This window comes from Panthera onca, chromosome D1 (assembly GCF_046562875.1).
Source record: "Panthera onca isolate mPanOnc1 chromosome D1, mPanOnc1 haplotype 2, whole genome shotgun sequence".
Lineage (NCBI taxonomy): Eukaryota > Metazoa > Chordata > Mammalia > Carnivora > Felidae > Panthera > Panthera onca.
The window spans coordinates 11,708,943-11,721,844 of NC_138348.1; the positions used below are offsets into that span (position 1 = coordinate 11,708,943).

The window sequence follows — 12,902 nt, forward strand, 5'->3', positions numbered from 1 at the left end:
CCAGAGACCAGCAGAGCGCAAATAAGCTGGAACCCAGAGGCCGTGTGGGGAGGAAGGGCCCGGGGCAAACAAAGGCGGCAGAGGGCCCATGTACCCTCCCGGCCATCTCCCTGGAGACGGGGTGGGTGAGGCTGGAGCCCAGGGGAGCCGAGGGTCTGAGGCCTCACTTGCAGCAAGCCAGGCAACTTGTGAAAAAAAACAAAGCTCCATGTCAGGAAATGTCCCCACATAGAGGAGGCAAAAAAAAAAAAAAAAAAAAAAAAGAGGACTCAGTCTGGCAGGGGGACTTCCAGCTCTTCTTTGTTTCTGGGGATGTTTCTGGTTCCCAGCTTCAAACCGTGGCTTGGGGATGGCGGGTAATTTAATTAAACATTGCCAGGGCTTGGCTGAGGTTGCCTGGGCGCCCGCAGTATGAAGTTCCTACCCTGTCATGGCCTCATCAATGAGCTACATTGAGAGGAGCTGCCTGTCTGTTGGTGGAGAAGGGAGAGGAGGGGGCTCCAAGCCCAGAAGCCCAGAGATTCTATTCTGCTTTGACAAGCTCCTTGACAGCCCAGCATTCCTGGGAATTCAGCCCAGTGCCTTCAGCAGCCAGCGCAGGGCCTGGCACCGGGAGGAAGGCCGTCGGGATCATTCATCGACTGACCATTAGAAGCAGCCTGAGTCGTGAGCCTCTAAGACAGGCAAGAATGTAAAACACACCCCGAGGCAGTCTTTAAAATGATCCGGGCTACTAGCTCTCTGCCTCTGGTCTAAAACCTGAGAAGCCCCAGCCTCGGACTCAACTGCTAACCACCAGGCCATGGTCAGCCTGTCTTCAGGGAAGGGTGGCCGGACCTGGGAGGGGGACATGGCTTCCGTCCCTTAACCCAGTTTTCTCCATAATTTCACATCTGATGGTAGAAAGGGCGTTTCAAGCCATGACTCTTCATTCCCCTCTTTAAGATACCCCTAAACACTGATTAAATTCACCCCTACCCAAATGTGGGACAGGGGCTGGGACAAGCATGTCACCAGGGTGTTTCTCTCTATGCTGCAGAGATTTAGTCTGAAATAGAGAAGCTAACACCTGCCTGTTTATTCTGACTAGGACTGGAATTCTGGGTCAGGTGTCTTAACTGCTAATCTCCCAGGTCCCACTTCCGGGGCTCAGCGCACCAACCCCCCCTCCTCCTTGCCCCCCAACAGTCTGCTGCCTCCACCCTCACTTCCACAACCTTTACCCCAATTGCCCAGTTACATTCTCTTCCCTCCCCTTGGCCACATTTAATCCTCTTTCTCAATCTCCTAACATTCCTCCCCATTCCCTCCTCCCTCCCAGTGTCTCTCAGTTCCACCTCCCTGCCTTTCCCACCACCGGGGTTTAATCGAGCCCCTCCAGATGCTAACACTTCTGGAATCCTTTCCCCAGAAGGCTTTACTCAGTTGGCCGGTGTCTGCAAAGTCCCTGGCAAAGAAGCCGTTGGGAGTTAGGACTGAAGATGGGGACGCAAGGGTGGAAAGACACCCCTTTCCCATGACAATCCTAATTAGCACACAGGATGTGGGGGCTTTCCAAGGAGGCTGGGATGCCCTGCTCAAGCAGCTGTTCTCTGATCCCCTGGGACTCCCCCCCCCCCCCATCCTCTCTAGCCCCTCCCCACCACACCTGCTTCACCAGGCTCCTGGGTCACAATCTCCGGAAAGCCGGGCCAGAATTCCAGAAACAACCTCCCACCCCCAAGAAGACAGAGACTCCTGGAGAGGAGGCAGACTTGTCCCAGGTCCTCAATTAAGCCTGGACACCCCGAGCCGAGCAAAGACAAGCAGCTGGGTCCTGCCCCTCCCGCCACTGACCCACCACCCTGAGCCCCTCTTCTTTGCTCTGACCTGCAAAGCCTGGTCAGGGGGGAAGTGGGATTGTGGTGGCCACAGTGGCAACCTGATTCCCACGAAAAGATGGGGGGTTTAGTGCTCTGGAAGACCAGCGTGTCAGTTTCAGGAGGAAGCTTGGGGACCCCTTCTCCTTAGGAATCCACCTCCTCCTACGCGGACAAAGGGAGCGGCTTTCCTGCCAGGCATTCCGGAGCCGCGGCCCTCCCCCTCCTCTCTCCATCTGCTCTGGCCTGTTGCTTCAAGCACTTGGAGTGCACAGGAGGTACTGGCCAATGCCACAGCATCCGGGGTGTTTCATGTCCCGGAATCCCCCAGCAGCTCCAGGCTCTCCTCCCAGGGCGCCCGCCCTTCTCCTGCTAGACCACAGCGAATGCCTCCAGGGAACCCCTTCTTCCCTCCCCCCAGTCCCCCTCCCCCCCGCAGGACCCAGCTGCGGGCAGGCAACCCACAGAAGGCAACCCACACAGAAGGGGCAGAGGCAGTAAGGTGGGTGGTGAGGGGGACAGGTGGCGGCCCCGAGGGTGCCTGAGGCAAAGCGGGGTCAGCCACCGCGTGAGGATGCAGGAAACCTTTCCCAGCGGCTGGGATTGCATGTGGGCTGGGCCGGCCCTGGAATTTCTACATCGGAGGACTTGGGGCCACCAAGCGCTTAAAGGGGGGCGCGAGATGGGACGGGGGGGGCGGTTCTTAGGGGCTCGGTTGAAGCTCGATTTGCACAAGCAGAACACGGATACTACTTGCATGGACGTTTATTGCGGGGGCAATCTTAAGAGGATGGCGGGGAGTAAAGCGCCCCCTCCACGACCACCTCCTGGTGACACGCCGCACGGAGTTGCGGACTGGGTGGGTCCCGGTGGGCTCCCGAGGCGGGAGATCCCAGGGCAGGGAGGGGAGGTGGGCGCGGGCGGGGCAGGGGCGCCGGCTCACCGGTATCCTGGCGGAACTGGTTCATGGACTGCAGGTCGATGATGTAGGGCGCGAGACGGCTGTCCACCTGGCCCAGCACCACGCTGCCCCCGGCGCGGGGGCCGGCGCGGACCACCGCCTCGATGTGGTGGCTCACGGCCGGGCTGTAGGGACGCCAGCGGCCGTGCTCGTTCAGCCATTCCCAGACCACCACGGCCGAGGCCAGGAGCATGGCGAGCCCCGGGCCGCGGCGGCCGCGCCGCGCCGCCTGCCTCCCGGGCCCCGCGCGCCGGTCCTCCTCCGCTTCCTCCTGCGCCGCCGCCCGCGGGCCTCGGCCGCGCCCCCCGCCCCGCGCCCCGCCGCCCCGGGCAGCCTCAGCTCCGGCCCATGGGCCGCTCCCCAGCCGCGCATCCACCGGGGCCCGGGCACCCGGGCCGCCCGGCTTCGACCGCGCGCCGCCGCCGCCGCCGCCGCCGGGGTCCGCCGCTGCCGCCGCCGCCGCTCCGTGGGGTCGAGCGGCTTCATGCAAAGCCCCGGCCCTGCGCAGACAGGCCCCCGCCTCGCGAAGCCCCGGCGGGCGCGCGGCCGGAGCCCCGGCGGCCCGAGCTGGGCTGGCGGCGACGCGAGCCCCGGGCCCTCGCACCAGTTGCGCTTCGGGCTCTGCGGGCGGCGGGGTGGGAGCTCGCCGCGCGCTCGCGCTCGGAAAGGCACGCCGGGCTCCCCTCCCCGCGCGCCCCTCCCTGCCCACCCTCTGGCCGCGCGGACGCGGTGGCCGCCGCGGCGAGAGCTCCCCCTCCCTGCGGCTCTGCTCAGTCGCCTCCAGAATGGAGCGCCCCTCCCGAGCGGGGCGCTAAGGCAAACGCGCGCCCGCGGGGGTTTCCCGCGTCCCCAGGCTCCCCAAAGCGGCCGGCCATGACGCGGCCCCGGGACCGCAGCTGTCGCGCGCCGCCGCTTTGCAGCCTCCCTCCCAGAAACGGAATGGTCTTTCTCTCCGCGTTCAATTCAGCGCGATCGGGGTCCGCAGCGCCAGCGCCGAGACACGCGGTGTCTCCGGCTCGCGCACGCACTCACACTCACACACTCGCACACACTCGCGCGCCCGCACCCCCACGCCCTCCTTGCTCCGGCTCCTATTACCTCATCTTCGCCCGCATCCTCAGCTGTCCGTCAAGGATGCGGAGCCACGCCCCCGGCGGCCCGGGCCCCGGAGCGGGGCGCCCGCGGCTCACACGCCCCCTGCTGGCCCGGGGCGACGCGTGCGGGTCAGTGGCCACGCACGGCCGCTCGCCTCTAACCTCTGCTCCTGAGACCCGGTGCAAAGGGTTGCAGCGATTTGGAGGGTGATGGGTTTATATCGTCCGCCTAGAGGGCAAATGTGTTTTTTTCTGGTCTGCTTCAACGTTACTGTAGTCCGGGAGATACAGGCTAAATTGAGTTATTCTGCAGGGTTTCTGTGACCAAAATATTGGGAGAGTAGGACAGACACGAGCTAGACTTGGCTATTTTCGTCATCGCTCGTTAATATGAAAAATAACCTAGAAGGGCAGATTAACATCAGGATTTCACGGTAATTTTGCCAGAGAACGCAAACTTCGTTTTGCTGAGGTTGCTGGCGACCGCATACATGAATTCATATGATCAGGAAGATCCAGGATACGATACAGAAATAAAAACAGTTTGTGTTAGGGGCTGGGATTATGAATCTCTTTGAAACAACCATTTTCTTTCATAAAGTCATGAACTTTGTCTGTTGTTTCGGAAGATTTGCTTTCCCTCTCTTGCTCCCTCTTGAATTACAGCCACCTGTTCTATCGTTAGCATTTTCCATTTCTTCTTCATCCTTCTTCCCTCGTCTCCCTGTTCACAGGGTTCTAGATAAGAAGCAAAAGGAAAAACAATCGTATATGTTCTTCGTCCAGCCTCCAAAAAGCTCTAGGATGGAGGCTGCCTCTGAGCTTCACTCTTGATGATGCCCCCGCGCCAAAATCTCCCCAGGATGACTTCTGGAGATCCGGTTAGTCTCTCCCTAAGGCCAGTCTCCCAATCCAACTCAGTCAACACCTTCATTAAGACATCAAATTTCAGGGTTTCAAGGACAAAAGAGAAAGGAGTAAAGGATATCTCAATTTATCCTACCATGAGCCATTGTATTCCCATTTTACAAATGAGACTTAGGACATTTGAGGATTTTGACCCAGTTTACCTATATAGCCAGAAGGGAAACTGGTATTCAAAACTTAGTTGGACTAAAAAAAAAAAAAAAAGAAAGAAAGAAAGAAAGAAAGAAAAGAAAAAGACAAAGAAAAAAAGCCTATTCCATCATACATGTTATGTGACAAGGGGTAGTATAGTAAGAATCAAGGTATGTGGCAAATAAATAAATAAATAAATAAAAGTGCCTCAATGTGAAAGAAGGGAAGGGGGAGAACACGAGGATAGGGTGTTCTGGAAGAACAAAAGTAGAGGTGAAGTAAGAGGAACCTAAAGCTTTGTGGAGCTATTTTTATTTCCAATCATAAGACCAAGAGTTCGAAGACCCTGGAAACTTCCTTGTGGTCTGGGTAAGTATGGATCCAGAAACTGTCAGTAATGATTTAAGAGAATGCTGAAAGTACCGGGGAGAAAACAGCACCTGACCAGCCCAACCAGGCATTCTCAAGTGGAAAAAGCCCAAACCAGAGAAGAGGGCTATCACCAAATGTTAGACCGGCCGTTTGAAAGATGAAAGGTTGTTTGAAAGATGAATAGGAAGTAGGAAGACACTTGCTCTTACCTATGTCCAGCTTGATCCTGTATCTGGTCTTCTTGTGCCTGTACAACAGGACAAAAAATGCCTGATGACATAAGAGAGGGTTTGTACGTAGCCTGATTCATGTGTAAGAGGAAGCCAAGATATAGATCAGTTGACGTTAGTAATCAATTACAGTTGTGTATTTTTGGTAAGCTACACCCATAAGTGGCATAATAATCTCTAACCAAGTGAGGTGCCTAATTTGTGATTTGGAAGATGGCAGGTATAATAAAACCTCACCAATTGAGACTGATTGGGATGAAGCCAGTCTGAATTGTTCAAAGGTTTAATTTGATGATACTTCAAAAAAAAAAAAAAATGCCATCAGCACTTGACACAAAGGTTCAAGGGAAAAGACATACTCCTTGTCTGTGGCATGTTCAGAGGCAAAGTCGTTCTTTTTTCCAGTTACCTATTGCTCTGTATCAAACATCCTAAAATTAGTGGCTGAAAACGGCAACAAGGATTTATGTTGCACGTGAATCTGCAGCTTGGCGAAGGCTCCATGAGGACAGCTAGTGTCTGCTCCGGGAGGGTGAAGGATGGCTGGGGGCTGAAATCACGTGCAGGCTTGTTCATTCACTTGTCTAGCGTTTGATGCTGGCTGTCAGCTGGGAACTCAGGTAGGGCTATCCGCCCACGCACCTACAAGTGGACTAGGTTGCTGATTGGCTTCTTCACAGCCTGGAGGTTCGGTTCCAAATGCGTGTGACCCAACAGAAAGAGTCAGACAGAAGCTGCATCGCCTTCTCTTTAAATTACGTTTTTTATTTTTAAATAATTGTAGGTTCACAGGTAGTTGTAAGAATCCAGAGAGATCTCCTGTACCCTTTCCCCCCTGTTTCCCAATGGTAACAGCTTATAAAACTATACTTGCAAAAGTATTGTACAGTATCACTACTGACATTAACACAGTCAAAATAAGGAATAATTGTGATTCTGCTCCTTTATTGATACAACAGCACTGTCTCATATATCATACAAGACAAGATACACTTTGTATACAACTGTAAACAACACACATTTCTATTACCACAGGTTCCACGATGTGGTCCTTTTATAGCCATAACCGATCCTTCCCCTCCCATCCTCTCCTTAACCCCTAGAAATCACTAATAGATTCTCCATATCTATAATTTTGTCATTTCAGGAATGTTATGTAAATGGAATCATAGACTACGTAACCTTTGGGGACTAGCTTTTTCTACTCAGTGTGATTCTCTAAAGATTCATCCAGATTGTTGTGTATACCAAGAGTTTGTTCCTTGTATTCCACAGTACAAGTGTACTGTATTGCCCACCCACTGCAGGACATAGAGTTGTTTCTAGTTTGGGCTTTTACAAATATAGCTGCTGTGAGCATTCATATACCAGTTTTTGCATGAATGTAAAGTTTCCTTTTCTTTGTGATAAATGCCCAGGAGTACAATTGTAAGGTCATACGTTTAGGGTTTTTTTGGCATCTATATATCCTTTTTTTTTTTTTTTTTTATTCTTTAAAACTTTTTTTTCATGTTTATTTATTTTGAGAGACAGAGTGTGAGTGAGCGAGGGGCAGAGAGGAGGGAGACACAGAATCCAAAGCAGGCTTCCAGCTCCGAACTGTCTGCACAGAGCCTGACAGGGGGCTTGAATTCACCAAGAGATTATGACCTGAGCTGAAGCCAGATGCTTAACTGACTGAGCCACCCAGGTGCCCTTCCTCCTTTCTGATCTTTATGCTTTTTATTTCCCTTTCTTGCCATAGAATAATTCTTAGAATTTCCAGTGCTGTGTTGAATATGGTAGGGAGAATGGGCATTCTTGCCTTGTTCCTGATCATAGGGAGATAGCATTTAGTCTTTCATCATTAAATATATCAGCTATAGTTGTTTATTTCAAATGTTATTTACCAAGTTCTTCTATTCCTAATTTTCTGAGACTTTTTTTGTCATGAACATTTATTTTTACCAAATGCTTTTTCTGCATCAATTGGTATGATCATGTGATTTGTCTTCCTTAGTCTGTTAATATGGAAGATTGCATTGATTGATTTTCAAATAATGAACCAGATTTATATCCCTGAAATAAACTCCACTTAGTCATCAGGAGTAATTTTTAAAAATATTGCTGGATTCTAATTGTTAATAGTTTGAGGCTTTGGAGGTATAAAATTATGAAAGATATTGGTTTGTACTTCTCTCTCTCTCTCTCTCTCTACTATCTTTATATGGTTTTGGTATCAAAATAATACTAGCTTTATGAAATGAACTCTCTCTTATTTTCCAGAAAATATTTTGTAGTATTGATGTTAATTCTTCTTTAAATATTTGGTAGAATTCTCCAGTTTATTAGTGAACAGTATTATGTTTTAAATTTCAAATTTCAATTTGTATAAGATGATAAGAAAGCAGTTGACTTCTGTATAGTAATTGTGTGCCTTGCAACCTGTTACAATTTCTTATTCCTTCCAGGAGGTTTGCTGTTGTTGATTCTTTGGAATTTTACACATAGTACATAGATAATCACGTCATCTGTGAATAAAGATAATGTTATATCTTTCTTCTTAATTAGTATCACTTTTGCACCTTTTTTTTTTTTTGTCAAATTGCATTACCTAGGATTTTCATTATGATAATAAATAGGTGAGAGCAGACATCCTTGCCTTGTTTCTGATCCTAGCGGGGAAGCATCCAGTTTCTCACCATGAAGTATGATATTAGCTGTAGGTTTTGTAGATGTTCTTTATCAACCTGCGGAAGTTCTCCTCTATTCCTAGTTTGCTGAGAGTTTTTATAAGTGGGTGTTGGAATTTGTCGAATGCTTTTTCTGCATCTGTTGATATAATCATGTCGCTTTTATTCTTTACCCTGCTCATGTGTCCTTACATCAATAAATTATATCAAATAATTTTTTAAGGTTGAATCAGCCTTGGATGCCTAGAATAAATCCCCTCTGCTGATTTTAATCTGTATTTTTTTCACTGTAAGAAACCAAAACCATGAACATAAGTTTTCTGACTTCTGTGAATCTTTTATAAAATGACTGAACCTGAAGGCAGTCTTTGAGACCTCCTGAACTCGTGCCCTGTAACAGTTTTGGCCAACAGGGAGCTCAGAAGCTAAAATGGCCAATTAAGATGGCCCACCTTTGCCCTTTGCCATGTAACTTAACATACTCACAGGGTCCAGGAATTAGGATGTGGATGTCTCTGGACGGATGCTGTCCACATTGTCCATGTGACTCACTCGTGATCTTTTGTCCTGCTCATACTCAGTCCTGGGTGCGTCACTTCTATAAGAGACAGTGTCTTATAAGAGACAGTGTTTGGTTGCAGCCGACATTGTGACTTCAGAAATCTGAGAGAACCCACCACATAATGGGCAGTTTTCTGGATGCATGGTCACCTGATATCTCAAGATCGGGTGTTCCATTGTTAACGGGGGCCAGTAACACACCAGGATTTGCTATGCAAAAGGCATACGATTTTGCACTGCGCACGGCATGATATGGCTTCAGAACCCCAGGAGTCTGCATTGTGATTCTCCCACTTGGGTTTGCCATAAACGCCACATGGTATCTTTTTATTTTTTTTTTATTTTTTATTTTTTTTTCAATATATGAAATTTATTGTCAAATTGGTTTCCATACAACAGCCAGTGCTCATCCCAAAAGGTGCCCTCCTCAATACCCATCACCCACCCTCCCCTCCCTCCCACCCCCCATCAACCCTCAGTTTGTTCTCAGTTTTTAAGATTCTCTTATGCTTTGGCTCTCTCCCACTCTAACCTCTTTTTTTTTTTTTTCCTTCCCCTCCTCCATGGGTTTCTGTTAAGTTACATGGTATCTTTTTTAAAAATGTTTAATTATTTATTTAGAGAGAGAGTGCATTCGAATAAGAGTGGGGGAGGGGCAGAGGGAGAGGGAGAGAAAGAATCCTAGGCAGCCTCCACGCTGAGCGTGGTCGATCCCATGACCGTGAGGTCACGACCTGAGCTGATACCAAGAGCTGGATGGCTAACTGATTGAACCGTCCAGGCACTCCGACTCCACACGGTATCTTTCCCCTCATCTGACACTTGTGATATAGAGTCAGCCAGGAGGATGCACCATCCAAGTGACAGCACTGTTTTCCTTTGTTTGCTTTTGTTTCGTTTTTCCATAACCAGAGTCTACAGAACTGTTATTTATTTATTTATTTATTTATTTATTTATTTGAGAGCACATGAGAGCAAGAGCAGGGGAGGGACAGACTGAGAAGGAGAGAGAATCCTAAGCAAACTCCATGCTGTCAGTAAGGATCCCGACGCAGGGGATCAAACTTTGAGGGCTCAAACTCACAAACCCTGAGATCATGACTTGAGCTGAAACCAAGAGTTGGGGCACTTAACTGACCAAGCCACCTTATTTATTTTTTTTTTTAATTTTTTTTTTAACGTTTATTTATTTTTGAGACAGAGAGAGACAGAGCATGAACAGAGGAGGAGCAGAGAGAGAAGGAGACACAGAATCTGAAGCAGGCTCCAGGCTCTGAGCTGTCAGCACAGAGCCCGACGCGGGGCTCGAACCCACGGACCGTGAGATCATGACCTGAGCCGAAGTCGGACGCTTAGCCGACCAAGCCACCCAGGCGCCCCCTTATTTATTTTTTTTAAAGTAATCTCTACATCCAACGTGGGGCTTGAACCCACAACCCCAAGATCAAGAGTCATACACTCTACTGAATGAGCCAGCCAGGAGCCCCTGCAGAACCTTTTTGTAATCTGAGCCTGATTTAAAGCCGGCACCTGTCACCCTATCAATGGGCTAAAGCAGTATACCCAGGTATGGACTATGCTACCTTCAGAAACCAAAGAGGCAGTGTATCTCCTTCTTCATAGTGATGCACACAGGATTCACCAGTTTATCTCTTACTTTGGGTGAGATGTCCTGGCACATCCCTGATTTAGTGGGCTGCTGATTCTTCATAGAGTCGATCTCCGTTGGCTACTTGTCGCTCCTCTGGCCTGATTAGCATGATGTCATTGACAGAGTGGATTGATGTGATGGTCAGCAGGACGCACAAATAGTCCAGACTTTTCCTATCTATATTGTATCAAACAGAGTGCTAATATAGTCTGGGGCAAAACTGAAAAAACATGCCATCGTCTAGTCCATGTGAGCTGAACGGCTTATGATGCCCTTTTCTGATAGTGGCACAAAAGAGCACATTAATCCAGTCAATGGCCGAATACCATGTTCTTGGGGCAGTGCTGATTTACTCTGGCAAAGATACCACATGTGGCACTGTGGTGCCTACCACTCACTCGGTTTGACTTGGCAGCTGTCAACTGCTGTCCTTCAGACTCACTAGCTTCCCACAGGGGTCAACTGATAAATTAAACGTATGTATGATAAAGGCCTTTATTTCTATATTCTTCAGATCCTTAAGGGTCACATTTATTTATTTATTTACTTACTTATTTAAATTTTTTTTTATTTGAGAGAGAGAGAGAGGGAGGGAGCACGACCTGGGAAGAGGGGCAGAGGGAAGGAAAGAGAGAATCCTAAGCAGGCTCCATGTTCAGTGTGGAGCCCAACGCGGGCTGGATCCCACCACCCTGGGATCATGACCTGAGCCGAATTCAAGAGTCAGCCGCTCAACTGACCGAGCCACCCAGGGTCCCCACGCACTAATTTGTTTTCATGCCCCCTATACATCAATGAAAAATGGGGACAGGGTTCTCTAAAAACTTATAGTGCTGATGAGGTACAAGTTGGACTTCAGGATTTGATACGGGACACAGCACTAGTAAACATCCCTGGCTGCTGGCTGGGACACTCGGAGAATGTTCTGGAAGTGGTGCACACCAGAGGTAGACAGCCTTCTGTGACTCGGTCTGCAGTCACTTTTGTCCCTGACCACGTTTAGATGATCTGATTGCATTCTGTCAGAAGCTAGGGAGACCCCCTGGAGGAAAACAATAAAATCCAGGTGATACGTAGGTGATAATGCAATTTCTACTTTTTCATGTAAAATGCAAGGATGATGCCTAAGCCAGGCCGGCTAAGCTCCTGAATATACATACCATTAGTATTTGACTTCCAAGGCCTTTGGATCCTTCCTTTGTTAGTAAATGAGTCTGAGTGGAACTGCCTTAAAAAGGAGATGCCAGATGAAAAAGACCTCCTGACTCCTGAGGTCAGTTTCCACGCAGGTTGGTTTAGCAACAGGTCAATGGCAGCCTTTGTTTAGAAGGGGTGTGCTAGTGGCTGCGTCCAGCAGGTGGCGACGTTGTATCAGGAAGTGGCTTTTCTGAATGCTCCAGTTGCCTGTTTTTAACCCAAATTGGGATTTTCTTTTCTTCTTTGGAAGTTTTATATTATTTTTGCTGGAATATTCGGAGGGGACAGGGAAGTGGCTTGGGGACAGGCTATATGTCCAACACGAAGCAGTTCCTTAACAGGAGAATCTTCTGTGGCACTTCGGAGATGGGAAGTCCATCATTCCACAACATATCAACTCTACAACAGCAATCATTGAATCCACCCAAAGTAACCATCCACAGGATCACTTCAGCTTTCCTTCCCCACCTCAATCTTGCCTAAACCCCATTACTTGAATTAGAGTGCCTTTCTTCCCATACAAGTGCAATGAAAAGCAAAGGTTCCATCCAGGAGCCCAGGGAAGCTCAGGGTGGTGATCGGGGGTCAGGCTAGGGAGGATGGGGAAGGAGGAGAGAACGAACAGCTGTCAGTCTTTTTCCCTTCTTTCTTCTCACTCCAAAGTCAGCACCTAAACCCTGGAGCTAGGTCCTCTCCCTGTACCTCTCAGTGCCTGATGAGCATCAAGGCCCAGGGACCACTTTCTGCCCCTACGCAAGCTGCCTGAGCTCCACCAATCAGTCCTTGGGGCCTTTAAACACTCCTGTGCCCAGAACCTTTTCCTCTTCTGGGACAGGGTAGTTTGGTGATTTGGGCACCTGAGTTCAACAGGGCCATAAATTTGGGTGCTCCCTCCCGGATTCACACACGTGTATATGGACTTTGGTCCCCCTTGGGGGCAGGGTGAGCTCAGCTCCATCTCCAATGATTTCTCCAAAATCAGCTGAGGTTTTGGTAGAGAGGAAAAGCATCAGGGGTGAGGAGGGAGAGGAGAGTCACTATATGCTTCTAAATTTGTTTTCAGTAGCTGCCGGTGATTTGGGTGGACCAAATAAACTTTTAATGTGTTAGTTGTTCCCGAAGCTAGTTGCAGTGAGCATCCTGGATAGAGTCCGGGGGTTGAGTGGATGCAGTGAAGGAACCGGAGAGACCTGGGGGCTGGCAAACACGTGACAAAGTCGGCCCCTGCTGGATAAGGAGTGAGGGA

At 49.4% G+C, this 12,902-nt stretch overlaps 1 protein-coding gene across 1 annotated transcript in view; it reads right to left on the bottom strand.

Annotated features, from left to right (window-relative positions):
• Window positions 1-3,013, bottom strand: part of DTX4 (deltex E3 ubiquitin ligase 4) — a 36,712-nt gene extending 33,699 nt beyond the window's left edge. Inside the window, exon 1 of the mRNA XM_078433507.2 lies at window positions 2,803-3,013. Within this exon, the coding sequence (XP_078289633.1) occupies window positions 2,803-3,013 (211 nt within the window). The remainder of the gene's footprint in view (window positions 1-2,802) is intronic.
• Window positions 3,014-12,902: the final 9,889 nt, after the last annotated feature.